Source organism: Tauraco erythrolophus, chromosome 8 (assembly GCF_009769465.1).
Source record: "Tauraco erythrolophus isolate bTauEry1 chromosome 8, bTauEry1.pri, whole genome shotgun sequence".
Taxonomy (NCBI): Eukaryota; Metazoa; Chordata; class Aves; order Musophagiformes; family Musophagidae; genus Tauraco; species Tauraco erythrolophus.
The window spans coordinates 36438110-36460108 of NC_141472.1; the positions used below are offsets into that span (position 1 = coordinate 36438110).

Consider the following 21999-nt stretch of genomic DNA (forward strand, 5'->3'; position numbering starts at 1 on the left):
ATATTAAAAGAATCACTAAGAGTATCCCTACAGATCTCATTTTACTCAACAAGTGTGGTAATTTTCTGCACACTGCTAATAAAAAAATGCACTTGTAGAAGTTGTATAAAGAGCAAGAAAGAAAGCATGTTGCCATTATACAAATGGATGTCTTACTTCACTTGTATCAATTTGATTTCTGGACATATTATGAAAGTGAGATATGGCACATAAAAGGGGACTGAGTAGCGACTAAATAAGCCAAAAAATGCACAAAAGAAGGCAGGAAGGAAGGTGTAGGAGAAAACATAAGACAAAAAAAAATTGGACGGATATAAAAGGAATATTTAGAAAGACAGAAATTTGTATGGCATGACATGATGCATCTTTAGATGCTTTAAAACAGATTTTCATAAAGTCGACATTAATTTCTTCCTTGAAATCCTATTTGTATCTTATCATTAAGAACAGGATGGAGAATTTCATTTAAAAACAGGCTATAAATCTCTCCTTCACTTCAAGGAGTAACTGGCAAAAGTTCAGAGCTTGTATCTTGGTAATTTATTCCTTCCAGGATAATTACTCATCATAGAGAAAAAAGTTTTTATCAGAAAAATACTGGCTAAGGCTAAACACAGGATCCTGGAATGATGGATCAGTGATTAGATACCACGGGAACACAGACTTTCCCCTCCCCTCGCCTTTTGTGTCAGCCCCTGGCTACCAGGGTTGCAGTGCCAGCAGTATCTGCTGTATTTTTTTCAAGTCTGACTAATCGCCTTTAAACACAATCCTTTACACAAATGAGGAAATTCATATATGTAAGAAGTGTTACAATCAGCCTCACTTATCCAAAGGTCATGATCCAAAAGCTCTTTCAAAGGCAGAATTACTCTGCTAATTCTCACCTTCAGTAGAAGTTCTGTTTGCTCACAACTAAGGTTAAAAAAGTTATGAAAACAGTTGCTGCAGCCTCAAGGCCACCAAACACAGGGCAGCACAGCTACAGGATTTGGAAATTACTAGCCTGCTAGGATAAAGCATCGTTAACTCATTGATGCCCCCATCCTTCTCCCTTCTCTTCTCATAAAGAGCAACAGAAGTAGGGCTGTGCAGTCAGACAAACTAAAAAAAAAAGTTAAATCTTGTGAAAGACTGAACAGGATAAACCAGAAGACATTATTTTGAGCTCTTCAGGAAGAAAAGTGAATCATATTGTAACTTCTGTAGCAGCTTACAGGAGAGCAGAGAGGAAGCCAAACAGCATGAGGGGTAGATCGGAAGTAGAAGCTAAAATTGTGGGGAAGGAGATGTCGCAAGGCTGGCGTTTGCTGCAAGTGAACAGAAGAATCTTGCCAAGTATTTTTCACATCATCATTACAGAACTTGCACATCTGGACAGAAAAATTTCCTGAAATGTGTGTTATCTCCAAGAAGTTTCAAGTAAAATACCATCACTTGCCACAGGATTATAGAAACTTTCAAGCCAAAGTGGTTTTATCCCGTTACAAGCCTAACACAAGACAGGAGCTCTCAATATTTTGCTGACATTGAGGCTATCCTGTTCAGTCCTGGATTGGAAAGTCAGAAATGAGAAGGAAACAAACTGAATCACGTCTCATATCCTGAAAAAACAAACAGGAAGATAAAACTTGCTGAAATCAGAGATAGGCTGGCGTGGTGTCTGAAGATGGGCAGCACTCCAGTGGTATCTCAGACTGTTTGCCTTCGGTTTGCTTGGCACAAGAATTAAGAGCTTTTAGAAAAAAAAAAAAAAAAAAGAGGACATACTTGCACCAAATCAAGTTTCGTGCTTAACAGCTACTCGAGCCATTCTTTTCTTTTAAAGGTAAAGAAAGGGCCATATTACATGCAAACTATCATAGATAAACTGAAATAGATGACAAACCAAGAGAACCACTAGGTAAATAAGTTGCCTCCTATTTCAACACACAGCAGGAAAAAAGGATTAAGTGAATAAAAATCAAGCAAAGGAAATGATCAGCCAGATCTAAAAAGCAGCCAGGGAAGATAGCACTGAACCCAAGTCTCGTCAAGAAGCTTGCCCAATATATTCTCATTTACTTCGCCTTTCAAGCAAGCATTTGTCATCTCTACAGAAGTATATTCAGAATTAAATCAAGAACACGAGAGAGGAGTGGGAGATAAAAATTTGCTAAGATGAGGAGCGAATAAGGTAAGCAGCAAGTGAACAAGGCAGAAGGAATGCTGCTGGAACCTGTTTAACAGCAAACACTTTTAGAGAAACAAATTGATAACATGCAACTGCCATTGCTGGAAGTCAAAGGAAAAACCAAACTATTTTTCCTCTGGAGATAATATTAACGAAATTAAAGACACAAAAGTGCTTTGAAAAGAGCCACAGTTTTTTGTAAAATTTTACTTTAAACCAGGTACTGCTATATCCTACCGTCATTCCTCTAATGTCGATTACACCAGTGCTATTTTATTTCACTTGAGGCAGAGGATTAATGCAAACTTGTGCAGTTAGTGTAATTACCTAACTTGGATTACAGAACAAATGAGGAAAATGCCTTTTTCGTTAAGAGACTTGCAGTCAAGGACCACTTCAGCAGTAGGAGCATCTAGACTAGAGCACTTTTTTTTTTTTTAAATACACCACACTATATCAAAAAGCTGTCAAAAAACCTCATTTCCCTTCTTTCTCTTCTACTTTAATAGCATTCCTGTTGTATAAATTTCTCTGTTTAATGATCTGAGAGGTCACTGAATTCCCAGAATTTGTTTCAAGTGTCATGATAGCTCTTATCCTTTTTTGGAACAAGAAAGTGATTTTGGAATTAAATAAACCAAATCTGATGATGCAGAAAAAGTACATAAGCCTTATTTATCTGAAATTAAATAAAATAACCATTTGCCCATTTTTAATTTAAAGACTGCTATGAAGTTTAAAGAGCAACATAAGGGTTTTTCCAACCATTCAGTAACATTTTAAATCTGATATTAAAACTAGTTTTTGTGTGAAAAACAAACCTGTAGACTATATTTTATATGTCACCGAGATAAACCAAATGAAATTCATTTGGAAAACCAAAGAAATTAAGAACAATATTTTAGAAGCCAATATAGAAGAAATTGAAAGGATACTCTCACTTGAATGAAAACAGGGGAATGCATTAAGTGAATTAATTTTAGCTTTCCATTAAAATTGCTTTTTGAAGTATGTTTTCTAGAAAAATTAACATAGAGTCTGAACTACCAAGTTCTATTTTACAGTTACTACGCTTAAGTATTTAGTTCTGGCTCTCTTCCTGTTGGATTCACAAGGAAAACTCGGTGTACTAATTATTCCTTTTTACCAGGATGTAATATGTGATTACTTTGGCACAGACGAACAAGGACAATATGTCAAGTGGTGTAAGAGGTCAAAAGGTGAAGCATTTCTAAAAGGATCTGATTGAGTTCCACTCTCTAACGCAGAGACATATCACGTCAAGTGGGAGAAACAGTTCTGAAGACAGGGAGCAAGTAAATATGCAATTACACATAGAAAAAAATGAAATGTTTTCTTGTTCTATTCGCAAAACATAGAAATTAAGTAACACAGCTGTAATACTGAAAAAAAAATAGTAAGTATAACATTTTAAATTCTAAAGATGTTAAAAAATCTAATTTTTTTTCTAGTTATAATCAACTAAAGTTTTAACTGATAAATCAGTAGCAGAGGAAGAACCTTCTAAGAAGTAGCTACAGCCATGCTACTGTATTTTAATTTCCAACAAATTAACTTCACTTCAAATAGGAGCATACTATTTTAATGAATGTATCTTTCTAACTGAGCAGCCACAGCAAAGCAGAACAGAGCCATGCTATTGCTCTGTGTCACTCAGCAGAAATCACTCGTTTTTAACTACTTTGTTTACATAGCATGTTACAGAAACTGTTAAGTGTAGCTTCAGTATTCAGACACAAGTAACAGATACTTACATGAAGGAATAATGAACTGGGGTTCAGTATTACCGGCATATCCAAGCTTTGTATACCTATTGAGGCAAAAAAGATTAGGTTATTATATTTAATACCACAAACACCAACGATATTTCCCCTTTTTAATGAACATACCTCTCCTCTCATATAAAAAAGACCCATTGAATTTCCTTTAAAACAACAACAAAAAAACAACCCACCACAAAAAAAAACAAAGAACTTCTCTTTTTTTAAAGAGTAAAACAATGTTCCCTACCACACATCAAGCATCACTGCTAACTTCTACTCTAGTAAAATTTTACTACAGAACACAAACTATGTAATTCAATTTATCAATGCTTAGGAGGACAATTTCGAGTCAGAGTGGCTCTTCTCTGCTCAGCAGTTAGCATTTAGATAGAAATAGTTTCATATTGTAAGTGTTAGTGGTAAAAGCAGTAAAGGGGAAAAAATTCCCTTGCCCATGGACTGCCAGCTGGGCACATGGCAGGACTGGCCATCATTACTTCACAAGTGTTTCCTAAGATGCGTTATCATACGTGGTAAGTACTGACAGCTGATAACAGTGATAGCAAAAGAAATTCCATTTAACAAATGGAAAAGAGTCTTGAAAATGTGTTTAATAAAACTAAGGAAAGCAAGTTAAAGAGAACTACACACCTTCACCCACCTAATTTCCAGAACGTGCTATGGACATATATGTCATCTCCATTGTCAGGATGCAAGCAAACTGAAGAAATTACCACTGTATTCATGAAAAATAACTACAAAACTCACAGTATTGAAACTATCCAGCTGCTAGAGATGTCGTTACGAAAGAGTTAATTAACAACAGCATAAGCAAATTCTAAAACATGCAGACCAGCATGCATGCTACATTCAAGAGCTACAGCCTACGCGCAAGTTTTTAACAAACACAGACAGGACAAAGTTCTCATTTTCTACACACAGCCAGACAGCTGTACTACCTAAATCAGCACCTTGAGCAAAAGCATGAAACGCTGTAGTAGCACCTCTACAATTCTGAGCACTCGACTACAAATGTAGATGATCTTACGTGGTATAAGGCAGTACTAACTTTAATAATCCATAAATTTATGTCAGTAACACCGCAAAATGCCTGACAACAATACAGTAAGAGGCTGGGTTTTACAGGCCAGAAGAGGGGTGCTGCTGCAGAAGGTTTTGCTGCGATGCTACTGATGCAGTGGTTCACAGTTTGCTCACATGCCCGCTAACACCTATGCAATTTTTAGCGCCAACATTAATTGTGCACATTAGTGCTGGGCCAGGAAAAACGGTATCCTCAAAAGGAAGGTATATTTCTCTCTAAATAATAAAGTGGTTAGCACAGGAGCTCACCTAAGACCAAAAGCAAGAGAGGTATTTTTAAAGTTGTAAACCTAGTCTTGTCTGTAACACACTAACAGTTGGGAATAACCATGCAAAAAAACCTTGACTTCATATTCAACGACAAGAATGTTTACTGAAAAAAGAAAACTTCACAGGCAAAATAAATAAATAATGGGAAAAAAGGAAACATCAGAAAGAAATTTACATCTCATTAAAAGATCAGCATTTTGCACTGTATACGCCTGAACTCAAGACATGCACCCAGATTTTACAGATTCGAATCACAAATTTAAAAAATTTTCTTCTTAAATATCTAGTTCCTAAAATAAATATCAAGAATTCCACTAACTGATGCTTCTATAATCTGTCACGCAGACTCAAACTGTTCACTGCACCTACATTGTTTTAAGAGGCTTTTAGTGCCACACAAAAATCACGAAGAAAACCAGCAAATACTGACTCACTCCCTCTACCTTCCCCTGCAAATCCACAATTGTGGCACGTAGACTTTAAAGCTAGATCTATAGAGGAACTTTGGAGCCTGAAGGCTACATAAACCTACAACTAGATCAGAAGTGCCTTAACAAGCAAAAAAGTTAATAAGGTTTGTTTATTAAACTGAGTATTTCAAAGAAAACAAGAGATAAACTGTTTCAGGTTAACGGGCTGCTGAGCTGCTCTCGGTGTGGGAGGGTGCCCAGCACACACACGGCCAGCAGATTGAAAGAAAAACAGCCAAGTGAAAGACACATTTTACTTAAAAAGGCCGTATTCAGACATAAAATCAGCATATCTAAAAATACTATGGCCTACTCAGCAAGAAGTCTCCTGACTCATAAAAAGTCCCATTTTTAGGCTTCCAAAAAAGAAAAAAAAAAAAAGCAGAGGGGAGGGGGAGAACACACATGGCTTCTGGTCTCTGAATATTAAAACATTATAGCCACAAGACTCCAACTGAAGGCTTCCCGTCTCTAGTGCACCAAGGCTTCCTTGCCACACTCTCCCTCCCACATCAGGAATGCCACCACTGCTGGCCCACTGGTCAGGGAAGGGACCCGCTGTTACCTCCTGTGCCTCAGACCTGCCCTCCAGCTCCCCGAGCACGCCAGCCCCTTGCTGTATTCCTATGGTGACCGGTACCAGGGGGCTCTGGGCAGGAGCCAGGGACTATGGGAATGCACGTAACAAACAGTAACCTTCATTCTCATAACTGAACATATCTAGAGATACCCTTGAGTTAAAATGGAGTTTAAAATGTGAAAGATAAAAAAGGTAAGTTAAAAAAAATGAATACAAGTTGATACAAATCTTCAGTTCTCCAACTGCACAACCTGATAACAGTGGTTTTTTTTTTAAAGTTGACTTTTGCAAAGAGAAGGTTTTATTCAGACAGATCAGATCTCCTCTTCAACTATCATTTGAAGTAAATATTTCAATCACATGAAGAAAAGGATATTATGGGCAAGCTAGACTTCACAAGTATACAGTTCCCACAATCAGTTCATATAGGACGAAGTGTGTCTGACTAATGTATGATTCACAGGGCAACAAGGCACACCCTGTCTTCTCCAGAGCAGCAGTCACTGCCACCACAGAAAAAAAAAATCATTTAAAGATATCATAAGGTAGCACCAATACTGGATCAGTTTTCCAGTAAACCACAGCTTGTCTTGCTACATCACACTGAGGAGTGGCAGGAGGGACTTCCCTGGAGACAGGCAGACACATGTCATTTAATGAGACATGAACTCAGCTTTCCCACACTGAATTTGGGGCACTCAGCAGTACGAGAGCAAGGCACTGTACAGATGAGTATAAAAGTATAAACAGATTTCTATTAAAATCTGTAACACAGAACTGATTTACAAAATCCCAAAGGTGAAAACCTGAATTCAACCTTGATCATTCAGATGTTTTCCTTTATTTCTCCACATTCAGCTACCTGAATTGTTTCTGTAGGCCTATTAGCTCATACAGGTAGAAAGAGAAGGAGACAAAAAAAGGCAAAAAGTGTTGTTGGATAATCATGACCTTCAGATTTACTTTAGAAGATAAGCTACAGAGTACCCAAAGCAGTCCACAAAGTCTCAATATATATGTGCCTATAGGTGGAGAACACATACATACACACACTTGCCCATACTATCTATCGACATATATATGGTGCTGATATTGCCCAGTGACTTCCCTGCAACATCTCTGCTGCAAAAGGCAGTGGAGTCTCACACACCGTCCTCTGGCCTACACAGATGTAACGATGTGACAAACAAAATCTCATTTTTTGTAGGGGACTTTCATACCACAAATGGGGTAGCAACTAACGAAAGTTTCTTCTAAGTTTACTCTGCTAACCCACATCTCCACTCTCAGTGGAGAAGCATCTTGAGAGTCACATCTACCTCAAACTCACACCCTGAAATTGTGAAGTAGCTCTGCACGGATCTGCCTGAGATCTCTGGAAGAACAGCCAAAAGGCTCTCCACAGTGTTCTCAGATGGGATTTCTTAGATGTGCTCTCTCACCCAGAATAGATGTTTCTGAGGCTATGACATGATAGCAATGTCACTTGAAGGTTATTTACGTATTAATCATGTAGACAGTTTTAAAGCCAAAAGGAAACAGCGCTTACGGTAAGAACTTCTAACAAGAATGTCATTAACAGAACCTCCGCCTGCAGACCTCAAACCATGACCACATGCCTCTGCTCCACTTCTTTCCTGTCCACAACAAATGCCATTCTGTATGCATTCTCCAAAGTGATACACAACTACAGTTTTAACAAAAGGATGAGGAATAGGGGGACAACTGCTTTGTAGGCAACATGTGGGATTAGCCACTCTGAGAAGTACAACAGAAATGGCGTGGCCCAACAGCAGTTGTATCCTTGTCATTTTGCTGATAGCTCCATGCAAAGACACAACGAGTTAGCCAGCAAAAGCAGAGAAGAGCACTAGATGGCAAATGTCACCTGATGGTCAGCTTCTGTAGAGCAAATCCGAGTTACATCCTATCCCTCAGCTACTCCTCATGACCTGGACTAAAAGCAATTTCATGCATACTAAACTTTTTTTTTTTTTTTTTTTTTAAAACGCACACACAAACAGGAGTAAGATGTACCTCTAATACTGACCCCACTGGAAAGATGCAATGCAACTTCAAAAAAAAAAAACAACCAACCAAACAAAAAAAGAATCATTTTTCTGTAGGAAGGGAGGAGTAACTGGAGTGGGACTAACGAACTTGAAATTCTCTGGAAAAAAAGCCAGGACTAGGCTGAAATCAAAATGGTCTCTTTCTGGTTTACCTTCAAGGTGCACAAAGTTAGAAACTCAAATATATATAGGAGGATAATTTTTTCATATCAGTTTTTGTTGGTGGTGGTTTTGCTCATCAAATTGCTCTCTCTTCTTGATGGTTCTGAATTATTGTCCTCCATCTGCACCACAGCAATCCTTCTGTGCAAGCTTTCACTCAAAATGCAACACGTTCATTGCCTTGTACCTTACCTTGCAGAAACAATGGTCTTCCCAAGTACAGTACATGCATTAACTTGTGTTTCCAAGTCCTAAAATTCTGCTTCAGTGTATACAGGAGGCAGGGCTGCACAGCCTGTGCACCAAGCCCAGCAAGGTTTCTCAAACTAAATACACCTCTGCAAAGTCCTACACAGAACCCATCTAAGGAGTTAGTTACAAAATTAAATTGCATTTATTCTTAGAAGTAAGCTGATACTGCCTTTTTAGAAGAGCTAAATACACAAAACACATGTTCAGGTGGCAGGAGATCCGTACTCTACATCGTCTTCCATCCAAAAGAGTTGAGAGCCATGTCTCCCATTTCCCATGAGAGCCCCTGGCCATTTGCTTATAGGTCTCCTGAGGCAAGAGTGCTTTGCATTTCTTTCCTGAAATCATGTGGAAAAGACTCCAAGAAACAAGGGCCAAAGACAGGAAGCAAGATGAGTGCTCAGTAACCAGAACTTATGGGTACGATTAGAGTTTTGATCCCTGCTCCAAAGACTACTTAACTATTTTATTCCATTACCATACAGGCATGGATATGGAAACTTTAGAGACATGCCACCTATTGCTTCCTGGAAGAAATTTTGAATTTTGCAAGTGATACTGTGCCAATAGATGTCAAAAATTATCATCATACTAACACAAGAGCATCCTGGCCATTTACAAGAAACACAAATGGATGGGTGGTTTAAAAGCAGTAATCTCTGCTAGTTTCTGGATGTGACACAGATGTCGGAGTCCAAGAGTTTCAAGTCTGGGAATCATTATCTGATTAAACTCTTCTCCTACAGTTTGAGCTCAGATGTCCAAGACCTAGAAGTTTTAAGTGCACCCTGGCATTTCTGTTGTTCTGCTTAGACAACTCCCACTTACACGCTAACTTCTCCAAATCCCACGCTGAGCAGCCAAATGCACAGACCTGGATTTCACTCCAGAGCACTAAATCTCTTTTGTGGGTCTCACCCAAAGAACATAACTGAGAAAAAAGCTGTGTGGGGCCATTTCTTTGGATCCACCAAGAGCAAAGAAATACCAGAGGCCTCAATTATGTAAAACAAAGAACAGTGAAGAATATTATAAAGTCTGTTGCCTTTGCACATGAATTGCCTTCATCAGCATGGTCTGCAAACCATCTCACCATTTAAATCCAATCTCATAACCACACTTCTCTCAAGACACTACAGCAGTAAATTCTCCATATACAGTACTTGAATATCAGCAAAGACTATTACAATATTAGTATGTGATTCTGCTTGCTAAAATAAACTTTGTTTATGCAGATCTCCTCCATTACAGCTTGACACTTTGCCATATCATTAATTTTACAAACAAGTAGTTAAAATGATTGCACAAAGCTACTTTTATTTAATATTTCAATTTAAGAAATTTCATGTATTATTTATATCTTCAAGTTACATTATTATGAATGGCTCAAGATAAAAGATACAAACCCAAGAAAAGTTATTTTACAATTCCACAATTTCACAGTTTCACAGCAGGCCACTGCACGAAGGCATGCAAGATAGTGCTGATGTGACTTAAGTTCGCTGAAGCATGGAAATTCTTTGTTGCAGGTGTGCACACCACAGCAATCCATTGCCGGCTAAGTTACCTTAATTCTAGGAAAATCACAATTAAGTGAGCAGGTTGTAAACGGCACTACAGAAAAGCTCAGAAAGCAGGGAGATTCAAAGGAGGACACACATGTGCAATGCATTCAGAGAGCATGAAATAACTCAAATGGCAAAAATTCCATGTTTTCAAACAGAACGGAAAGGGATTCTGCTCTTCAGTCCCCAGGTCCTTACAAATGGTCTGTCCATCAAAGACTTCATCAGAAAGGGGTTAGTATCTTTTCCTGTTTTAACTAGAAAAATTCTACGTAGACAGAATTTATATGGTAGGTACAGTGTTTTTACTCTCTCATGTCTTTTGATAACAAAACTGCTTCAAAAAGAAATGGAAAACTTCTGAAACATGGATGAGCCCCTAGTCTTCATAGGTAGAGCCTCATGTGACTGAAAAGCCTAAACAAGCCTTCATGGTTTTATTTGTTGCTTTTCTTCCATCATCCTTCTTGTACACCAGATGAGACCAAAAAGCCTAGGGAGTACTTACTTTTCAAATCCCCTTAAAGAGAAATAATGAGAAAACGATGGAGAAAGAGGAAAGCCATCGTGCCCCTTTAAAAAAGGTCCCAGCTCTAGCATCAGGTGCAAATTGGTTAAGTAGCAGCAGATCAGAAGTCCCTGAAGGAACTGATTATATTAGGAAAATGGGACTTGTATTAATAAATTAGTTTACTATCTCTTTTCAAATGTCCTTGATAAAACACAAGATAGCAAAAGACTTTGAAATGAGTCATGTCTTTCTTTAGCTAACATATATACTACCTTTTACACATCACTAGCTTGCATTTTTAAATAGCAACCGCTTAAGTTTTAAAACACTTGTTGATCGAAAACGTTTTAAGTAATCAATAGTGAAAGCCAAGGAATTAGCTCTATAAATGGAAAAAGCACACAAGATTAGAAGTGCTCTGAGATGAAGAATCTTGTTAAGCTGTAGACGAGACATGAAGGGATGGCAAAAGGGGCTATTTCAAAGACATATGGTACCCCAAGACACTAGAGATGTTATAAATCTGGCAGTTCACAATCTTGGCCTTGGAATTAACTGCATTACTGTGTATCTGAAATTATCTTCTTACAATATTTCCTCCTAAAAAACATCAACCCACTCAAACAAGAACTTTCACCTTGACAACAAATCCTTCTTCGCCACATAATGCAACTGTCACAGTAAAACAAACCATAAGCAGACGGAGTAGTGTGCAATGTAAAGAGCGAGCTCAAAAGCAGCTTGAAAGAGAAACGCTTCTAATAAATGTTTATTTCCTAAGCAGGGAAAAACATCTCTAAAAAGGGTTAACTAATCTTTAAAAAGTAGCTATATTTTTGTCTGGTATATTTATCCAGTGCTGCTTTTTACCAGCAGCTACATCTACAACTCAAAGCACAGGCACGACTGTAAAGCTTGCCAGTAAAATCCAGCTAAAACGTGTAACAAAAAACCGCAAAGTCACGGCCACAAACAGCCGGACCAGAGCCCTCCAGGTGTGTGACTAAGGGGAACACAGGCAACAGCAGCCTGTGCTACACGGCATTCCAAATAAATTCACGTGCATCCCCACAGGAGTCCCCAGGTGACAGATTTTACACCAGCCCGGAGAACAGAGGAAGCTACCACACCGTGAAGCTTCTAACTTTACTAACATTTAGATGGAGTAGAAGAGAATCTACTTTCAAATCTCCTCTATGTTTACTTACATCAAAACTTAAAAAAAAAATAAACAAACAGACAGCAGCATTGATAGCTTGACTCTGGAAAAAGTTCTCTTCTCCTAAAAGTAAACAGGAAGGAAAGATGCATTTATTACCAAAAGACTCTAGCTTATGACTGAGTCCTGAAAAGCATGCTTGAAAGCCAGACCATATTGAAGTGTTTAAGACTAACAAAATCCAATCTAGACATGTTGATGATACTACCATCTATATTTGTAATTCCAGTCAATTTTATTTATATTTGTAAAATTAATTTCAAATACTTTATGCTGGCATGTACTTTAACACAGAAAATAAAGTTAGCTTTCCTTTGACTACGCTTTCCTCAAAGTAAGAAGAGCAAATGGCTGTGGATGTTATCTTTGTATAATGAAAGTAGTTTATGTTGGCAAAAGCAGAATGCTCTCTTTTTACTTACTGCTTCCTTTGAGACTTCTAGACTAATTCATTTTAACTAGTGTCTCATCAGTGCCTCTGTGTTACACCATACCCACGCAATACTAACCTATACTGTTAGGTGTTCTAATAAATCTATACTTAATTTTTATGCAAGTTTTCTCAGCATTTTCCACAGCCTGACTACTCCATATGATATACTCAAATAACGAGGAAAGAATGCTCCCAAAGTTTGGAAGTCTGCATGATCAATTATTTAATAGTATAAATTACTTATGAGCAGCTTTCTACATCATTTGCCCAAAATAAGGTGAACATTGCACAAACATTTATCACGAAGAAAAAAAAACAAGAGAATAGATTAGCTACACATACTTTTCAACAGATAAAACAAGACAGGATCAATAGAATCAACAAATACATAATTTCCAAGCAAGCAATTTTGCACCTGAAGAAATGAAATAGGGAAAATCTGACTCATATAATGCAGAAAGAGCCATAGCTGGTATACACCTGACTTAACTGGGAAGTTTTTCCAAACAAATGCAATACAGTGGCTAAAACTGTAAAGTTATTCCACATGAAAAAAAAAAGTGTTTGTACTTACTGTTTGCACAGTTTCAGCACTTGAGAGCTCCAGCTTTGAACCGATAGCTACTATGCTATCAGCCCAATCACACCAATCTGAGCAGAGGGTAAAATGAAACCAGACAGAGCACAGAGAAGAGAGAAGGAGCACACAACAAGCACTGCAGGAGACTGTCTCAGCACACTTCCAATCTGTCCAGCACACACTGGTTACCACTTCAGCATTTCAGTAGGTAACCAAGTGTTTGCCATCAGGAATAAGCTCGCATTAAAACACCACTTTACATATTATCATGTTACAACATGCTTCTAATAAAAGACTGCTTCCAATGAGAAACAGTTGTCTTGTAGAAAAAAATATGCCCCACTAAGCTGTGGACAAAAACACACCACTGAATTTTGTTTCATATAAAAAGCAGGTCTCATTTAATAAGATCACAGAGATTCTGAAGTCTGACTGCAAATACGCAAGCAGTCATATTGTGAAAACTCTTGCAGATGATAAACAGCATGATAAACCTAAGGCAAGTCATGGCAAATAGAATGCTAATACTGAAAAAATAGGTAAGTAAGAAATACTGCATCAATTAAAGAATTAAAATTTGGATTCACTCATTGATAGCAGGGTACAATTAAAATAAAGTACCAACAGACAACCTCCTGTCTGCATCTTGTTCTCTACAGACTGAGGATGCCAAAACACATCCTGTGCACAGCTGCGAACACTTGCAATGACCACAAGAGAATAATAAAGAGAAAAAGGAAACTCCAGGAAAAAAAAAAAAATCTAAATTTATCTAGAGTTTTTTCCATGTCTAGTCTTAAAAATGCAAACTCATGATCAGAACAAGAAGAAAAAAAAATGAAATACGTTACACTCAGTGGATGAAATGATGACTTTTTGAATTTTGGATATAATCCCCGACAACTGATTAAAAAAAAACAAACAAGAAAGCAATATATCAGCAGTAGCACTTGGAAAGGACAGACACTTCACTTTGATGGTTAAAATAATCCTGCTATAGGCACTAACAAGTTCAAAATCAAATAGGCATTTTTAAGCATCTACCCAAAGATGATTTTTGTTAGATCAGTACACCTAAATATATCTTAGTTCAGTGACTAAAACAAACAAAAGTTAAAAATTAAAGCAATAAAGATCTCTTTTCCTAAGCAGAGCAGAAAAGAACTCATGAATGTTACTGGGGACAAACTAAAATATTACTTTAGTTATTTTACCTTCAAATTTAACATTTTCTCCTTAAAGTCTTTAAATGAAGAATGTTTGCCTAAAACAATTTAAAAAAAAAAGTTTGTTGAAATTGTCAAAGCCTTTTTGCATTTCTCACAGAAAGCCTGCAATGATGCAACTAAATGTTGAAACATTGTGTTGAAACTTTTAAATTGCATGAACTAAAAGATCAACTGCAAAGTTTCTTTTACGTGCCTATAAAACAACACAGAGGCCAGATTACTACCCAGGAACTAGCGCAGGACTTCTGAACTCCTAGAAGCTGTATTTTCAGCTAATTTAGATGAGCAGACATGTATCACACCCATGCACCCAACATACCTTCTGGGAAGAAGGTCCAAGCCAGGTATAAACAACCATCAAGAACCAAGAAGGGAACCTGCCCTCTCCCACCCACAACTGTGCCCTCCCTCAAACCCTTCTTCACGATGGGGGCCATGCTCTGCTCTCAGGGACTGCACAAGCATCCCCCACGCATGAGCAGGAGCTCTGCTCTACACAGGAGGTGGCTCATTTATCATTAGCTTTACAGACTCAACCCACAGGTGCAAGGGGGTTTGTTCTGGATTCAGGAATGCTGCTCCTCCCATCCCTTTTGTTATATATAGATATAAAGCATAAATGGGACAAGGGAAAAGAAAGGCAAAAACAGAAAGACTGGAAGGTGCTGTGCATCTTGCTCAGCTTCTGACACACACTCAAACAACATATAAACTGACTCCTATAAGGGCATTCCAAAATATATATGTGTGTATATAAATATATATATTCCTAAGTGAATTCCTATTATTCCTAATTATATTGTAAGCTCTATGCATTTAACGTTACAACACGGACTGTGATACACTAGAATCATTTAAGAGACACCACAGGTGATCATGGGTCTTCAAAATCTATTTGCAATTCTTAAAAAAAAAAAAAACATATAATAAACCACAACTCTCAATCTAGCACACCGTTTTCTGTGTTAAGGACAAGGTATTTCCCCCTCCCTCCCCAACCACCTCAGCTACTGGCAAGCAAAAGATACTCTAAAAATCCTGGAGGAGTATTTTTTCCATATTCCACTAAGGAATTACTTTGTTCATGCTTTCCATACTGAAAAATTACTTCTGGGATGACACAATATAGAGAAAATTCATCCCAAATGACAACGTTCTCATGAAGACTGGAATCCATGAAAGGTCATGACAAGATATCCAATTAAAATATTGACTGCAAGAACACCACAGTGCTGAAATATTTATACTAAATAGAAGCTATGATTTGAAAATCTGCAGAAATAACCCATGTCTGCAACGTTAGGAAAGAAAAAAAATCCAGTATAAGTTACTAAAAAAGCTGCAGAGCAAACAAAATACAGGCTGTTACTTCCCCCTACCTTGTTTTTATAGCACTGGATTTCTCATCTCGCATCCTTTGCTGTCTATGGAAGATTATTAGCTTTTCATGGATCTGGTGCTCATTTACGCTACCAGGTCAAAACCCAGAAGAGAAACAGAACGTCGTAATCCTGTCGTAACTACTCACATCAGAGAACACGCAACCCATAAATACTTCACTCTACTTAAGAGCATGAAGCTACCCAGGTGTTGCATGAAGATGCTAGAGAACTAGAGAAGCAGGACTTGTAGAGAAGTCTACCAATGCAAAGCTCACTCCGCTGCACACACCACTTGAGCACCGGCCACGAGTCCAGCTTCTCTGAGGCTTCACATGCCCAAGTTTATCCTTCCTTCATTTACAGCAAAACTGGTTGTAAGAACCAAACAGCCAAGAAACTCCCAGAGATGTGACTCATTCCAAAGAACAGTTTGCAACTTCATGTAAAGAAAGCTTGGAAATCCTGAGCAGCCTCAATTTTCCAGGCTCTCAGCTAAGAGGGATGTCAGACTGCAGTGAGGTTCCAAGGGACTCTCATGCTCCTACCATGAACAGCGGGTGTTCTCCAGTCAACTCTGAAACCTTTTGCTCCCCACTAGTATTCAGAAAAGGAGGAAGAGAAAAACCCAAACGCACTCATTTTCGTAACCTGTGTAAGGGAAGTGAAAAAGGGGCCTAGTTTGGCATATGAGAGGAGATACAAGAAAGCAAGATGTGTGACACAACAGAATTTTTTTTTTTTTCCAAACAATCACATAACCAATTTACTCAAGAGAAGGCTAACCAACATACTGACCCTACTGACAAACAACTCAGGTACATTAGAGAAGCTGGTCACCTATAACACTCAAGTATTGATTAGTAATGGATCCTCCCGACAGCCACAGAAAAACTGCACACAAACCTACAGAAAAGGGAAAGTTTAGGTATAGAAAATACAAATACTTTTCTTTATATCACTTTCGTTGCTAAAATTAAATTCTCATTTTGGAACTGCAGTAAGTTACACAGCCACTTACTTCAGCTCAGCTGAAGAGCCATTAATTTGAATACTTGCAATTATCTGCCATCCCAAATGAGCTAATTCAGTATTATACAAGTTTATACTAAGAAAAAAAAAGCATTCACATAGAAAGACACAGCTAAAACCTACTTGTCAACCTAATCAAGCTAAATTCTGAAGTGGCGTAGGAAGCACTTTTAATCATGACTTGCAGGCTGTGCCGCGTTTGCCTGTAGAACAGGCAGCAAGAACTAATCAAATACCCAAAAGGCACAGAGCAAAGACTGCAGCCTACTGAGATTAAAGTAGAAGTAAGAGCCACCTTCTTTCTGTGGTGTGTTGTTCATACACTTTATGGAAATAATTCCATGTTGTTGTTCTTTTTTTGTCTTTCTATTTTAAAATGCCTGTAATCCTTAGATATGCCAGTCTGAACTAAGTCTCATTCACAGTACTTATCTGCTCTTACTAGATATCCATTACCTTATTTTCTAGGTATCAGGTTTGCTTAAGCAAAGAATGCAAATTTCGAGATAACAAACGTAACACTGGAAGAATTTTTGCTGCACCTATAATGTGATCACCATACCCCTGACTTCACCCATTTGCCAGCTCCAGCTGTATGACACGTACTTGGATGATTCCTAAATAGTCTGACTAACTTGTTAAAACCTCAAAAGACAGGGATCACATGATCTCCCCAACCTCTTCCATGCTTTGGTCTCTTTATGCTTTGAAAGGGGTTCTTACAATTTGTCTGATTTGTGCAGGCTTATGCTGAAAAGCACGATTCTCATCCATCTCCTTCTCCTCTATCTTAGCTGGCAAAAATGAACAGACACACAAAAAAAACCCACCACTCAGACCAACAAACAACCTGTGGCTACACGCACAAGACATGTAGGAAGATACCCTTAATACCTCTCCTACATCTGCCCTTTTGCTGATTAAGGTAAATTCTCCTTGGGCTGTAAATTAATTATCATCCTGTCCCTCTAAAAACATCCTACTTACAATTTGTGCACTTTTAAAGTCTTGCCTGTTCTAAAGGCAGTTCCTTTCAACCTTCCTGCTTTGGTTGTATTTTCGAAACCTTTCTTTTCCGGTTTTCAGGGACTATCTTTAACTTGTCTGCTTTCTTTCATTTTGGTACACAAGATAGAACCCTCAGCAAGACCTCAACTGATCAGTACAGAGCACAAGGCTGACATAATTTACGTATCGTGCTCTCACTTATACACACAAAACGAGAAGGGCTGGGAGGGCTGCACTGATCAAAAAAAAAAAACTAAGAGCATGATTATGCTATCACATCCCACTGCACTACTACCCACCTGTTCCTAATTTATCTCAAGTATAAGATTTTTTCCTTCATAAATTCGCCACTTTATATCTTCACTGAAATCAATGAATTCCAACAACTCCAATGCTCTGTAATGTTTCCAACAGTAAAAATCTTTGCTCACAGTTTCCTGAAGCAGAACTTCTGGAAAGAACAACCTTGGACTACAAAGCGCATCAGAAAGAAAAAGCCTGAACAGCAGAATAGTTGGGGCTGTGTTAAAAAAATATATACAGGTGCACAATAAAACAGTATCTTAGAGAGATCTTTGAAGACTGGGAGGAAATACATAAATAAAACAAGAGAGATATTTGGTGAACATCGTATATAAGAACGTTACAGAGCATGTGCTGTGCACAGAAGTTGATTAATGGAGTACTTACAGATCTTCCTCAGGAACATTTGCTTTAATACTCAGGTCCCTTGGTATACCTCTCACATTAAGAAGACAAAGCTGTTTCTTATGCACCTATATGCTAGCATGTTGTTCCTGCCTGGCATCGCTGAAAGCTCTAAATGTATCTCTCTACTCCAGTGGTCATAACCTATATTTTGCAAACCTATAGAGACGCAACTACTGACCTTAATGGGACTACCTGCAACACACATACATGTGAGATGGAAAAAAGCCTCTAGTGGCGTGTGGCGGAGTACATTATAGATCTCCTGTTTTGAAAGATAACAGTGCAATATACATCATGTTAAACTTGCGTAAACTTCCATTACACTCAGCTACACATTCTCATTCCTGCTGTGTTAACCTTCCTTCATCTCACAAAATTCAAGGTTTTAGTTCTTGCTCTAACTACAGGTATGACTTCTTCATACAACTGCTAAACACAGACATTAGACACACACACGCCTGCTCTTCTTAAAGACCAATTTATTAGTGTCCTACACCAAATACATTCCAATAGAATATGAGTATGTGCTTTCAAAAAACAAGTGTCTGGATTTCAAAAGAACATGTTCTTTCAGGGTGTTGTAAATATTTGTATCCATTCTGCAGTCACTGAGAAATTTCTGTGATTATTTTTAGCAAGACCAATGAGAAGTGAAACAAAAAGACGAGTTAAAGAATCAGCACGCCATCAGTACTAGCTGAAGAGGAAGAGCCTTGCGATTACACTAACACTTTTCTTTCCAGTAAAGCTTGGTGCATAATGCCTAAAGTTAATTATTTCATCTTTAAATGACCGCAGACGGCAGGTCACAGAGTGGTTTTCACTTGCTGAGCGCGCTCCTGCCAGCAGTACCACATAACCCTTCCAGATCGGCTTCCTACAGCACCTCTATGGGCTCGTTCCCCAACCCAAAGCCTCCAGGAGCCATGCCACGGCAGGAAAGGCAGACTGAATCCCGAGGGCCTTCTCCCGAATCGCTTTTTACGCTATATATCACTGGCACCGCATTCTCTTCATCATCTGGTAGCTGCTAAATAAAAAGAAGAGTTTCCAAAACGGATTTGGTTCAGGTTTGACACTGAAAACTGCCTTATAAGGTATAAAAGCCCGAAAGCAGGAAGAGGCTTTGACAAAACTAAGGAAGTTCCTCTGCGCTTGCTCGCTGGAGGGGGAGGGGTTTTTTTCCTTCCACAGAGAGAAGTAACCCAGAATAAATGGCATTATCCACATCTTTAAAGAAAAAATAAATACATAAGAGGCTCCCAGACAGCACCCGACAACACCGTGACCCCTGCGAGCGAGGGCACTTCAGCAGTTCGCAGGCAGCCGCACACGGCAGCCGCGGGAGCCTTCTCCCCGCTCGCCACCCCCGGCCCCGGCAGCCGCACAGGCTCCCCGAGCCCCGGCAGGCACCGGCCCCGAAGCCGGAGGCGGCTGCTCCCGAGCGGCCCCCGCCAGCGGGGCGGCCCGAAGGCTTCGCGGGGCTGAGGGAACCGGCGGGGGGAGCGACCGGCGCGGCCCGGCTGCGGAGGCGCGGACTGACGGCGAGGGAGCGCGGCCGCGCCGGGACACCCCTCCCCGCCGGGCGGCCGGGGCAGGCCCGGCGGAGAGGGCGAGCAGAGGGGAAGAGCCAGCTGCCCTCCCCCACCCCCGGCCCTCCCGCTACCGGCACCGCGGAGGCTCGGACGCGGCTGCCCTGCCCGGCCCCAGCCCCAGCCCCGCCGCGGACCCTCGCCGCCATCTGCGGCAGCGGAACCCGCCCGGCCCCGCCCCGGGCGGCACCGAGCTGTCAGCGGCCGCCCCGGCCGCCGCTCACCCTGTGCCGCAGTCCACCACACAGGCCGGAAGCCGCCCTGCCATGCTCCTCGGTCGCGACGGTGCTGGGGACGGCGGGCAGCCCTGGGCGCGCTCCGGCGGGGCTCGGCGGCGGGGACTGAGGGCACTTCCGCAAGGCGGGCGCTCCCTCCCTCCCCCGCCCGCTCGCTCGCAGGCACGGCCCGGCGAGCCCAAGATGGCTGACCCGCCCCTCCCTGCGCGCGGCGGCGAGGGCGGGCGCGACAACCGCAGCCCTCGCTGACGCCCGATCTCGCGGCCTCGCCCCTGCGAGGCGGTGCGAAACGGCGCGGGCGGGAGGGTTCTTACCTACCGCCTCCCCCGGCCGCCTGAGGGGCGACGAGCCAAGGAGGCTGGCAGAAGTAGCGTTTGAGTGCTGAAAACCTGCGAGAAAGCGCGGCGAGGGGCTGCGCAGTGTGAGGAGGGTGCTGAATACGACGAGGGGGTGACTTCCTGGAGGCCCTGCCTCTGAGGGGCCGAAAGCCCTTCCCAGAAAAAGCGTCACCAAAGGGAAAACACAGGAGGCCGCAGGCCATGGTGCTTGTTGGGCGTGCCAGCCGCTAGCTGGGCTGGAGAATGAAACACCTTCTGGGAAAGGTGCCAAACACCCCTTAGCATCAGGCAGGCCAGCCTCCCTCAACACCCAATTCCCCTCTTCGAAGGAAACCCTCCAGCATCTCTCACCACGGGCCTCCACAGCAGCACCGACCCCATGCCTCAGCTGTTGTCAGTCCTTCGCTTGCTACCGCCACCTCGGCAAGGTGTGGATGTGAGCTTCACGGTGTAATCCCCTCCCAAACTGAAGACAAATTTGATAGCCCACCAGAAGGTGTAATTGTCAGGACTCAGCATGCCTTAATGGCCCTAATCCGCCTCCCCTGGGGCCTCCACTCCACGCTGTCTGCCCGAGGGCACAGGAGACCCATCTAAGCTCAGCCCTGGGCTGAGTTCTTTGAGCTACGCTGTAGGTGTGTGTTTTCTTAGCCTTGACTTCTGGCTTGATTTTAGACTCGTGTTGTCTCTATAGGCCTTCTTGGTTACCATCACTGGGCCAAGTCCTGGTCTGCAGACTGACATCCTGGCTTCACTTTGGACCTGCTTCACCACCATGAACTTGTCTGATCATCTGGACTCTTGACTGAATGCAGCCGCTGTCTTTGGGTCTGCCCATCTCACCTCAGCCATGTACTGTGGGACATGCCCAGGCTGGTGAGTCCCCAGCCCTGATGGCTGTGTTACTGCAAGTGGCTCTGTGTCCCTTAGGGAGCCACTAGCCCTTGAGGTATCCTCACAGTGGTCTTGCTTTCTTGTCCAAGCATTGGTCCTCCTCACTTAGTTTAAGCTATCTCTAGTGAACAGGCTTATTCCCTGAGTTCACTGTAGGGTTAAATGGGAGTCAGTCCCAGCGCAAAGGAAGGGCTAGGTGCCTGCCCTTCAGTTTGAGATAGGAGGAAGCAAAAACATCCTTTTTTTGTAGCAGCAGCTACACGGTTCAGTTGTGAGGTTCAAGCCACCATCTGGCTTCTGTGGGCTGCCAGATCTTCCTGAGGAACATAAGCAAGGGAAGAAGATACTGAGAATGTTAACATTTTTATTTTAATGTCAAAGCAAATTATGAATAGAACATTATGA

The 21999-nt window shown here is 40.9% G+C and overlaps 1 protein-coding gene across 1 annotated transcript in view; it reads right to left on the minus strand.

Annotated features, from left to right (window-relative positions):
• The window catches only part of ACTR3 (actin related protein 3), a 31857-nt gene extending 11409 nt beyond the window's left edge, over positions 1-20448 (minus strand). Inside the window, exons 1-2 of the mRNA XM_086615548.1 lie at positions 20351-20448; positions 3949-4004 (exon numbers count right to left, since the gene is read on the minus strand). Coding sequence (XP_086471674.1) covers positions 3949-4004; positions 20351-20394 — 100 coding nt within the window. The 5' untranslated portion in view covers positions 20395-20448. The remainder of the gene's footprint in view (positions 1-3948; positions 4005-20350) is intronic.
• Between the last annotated feature and the right edge of the window lie 1551 nt (positions 20449-21999).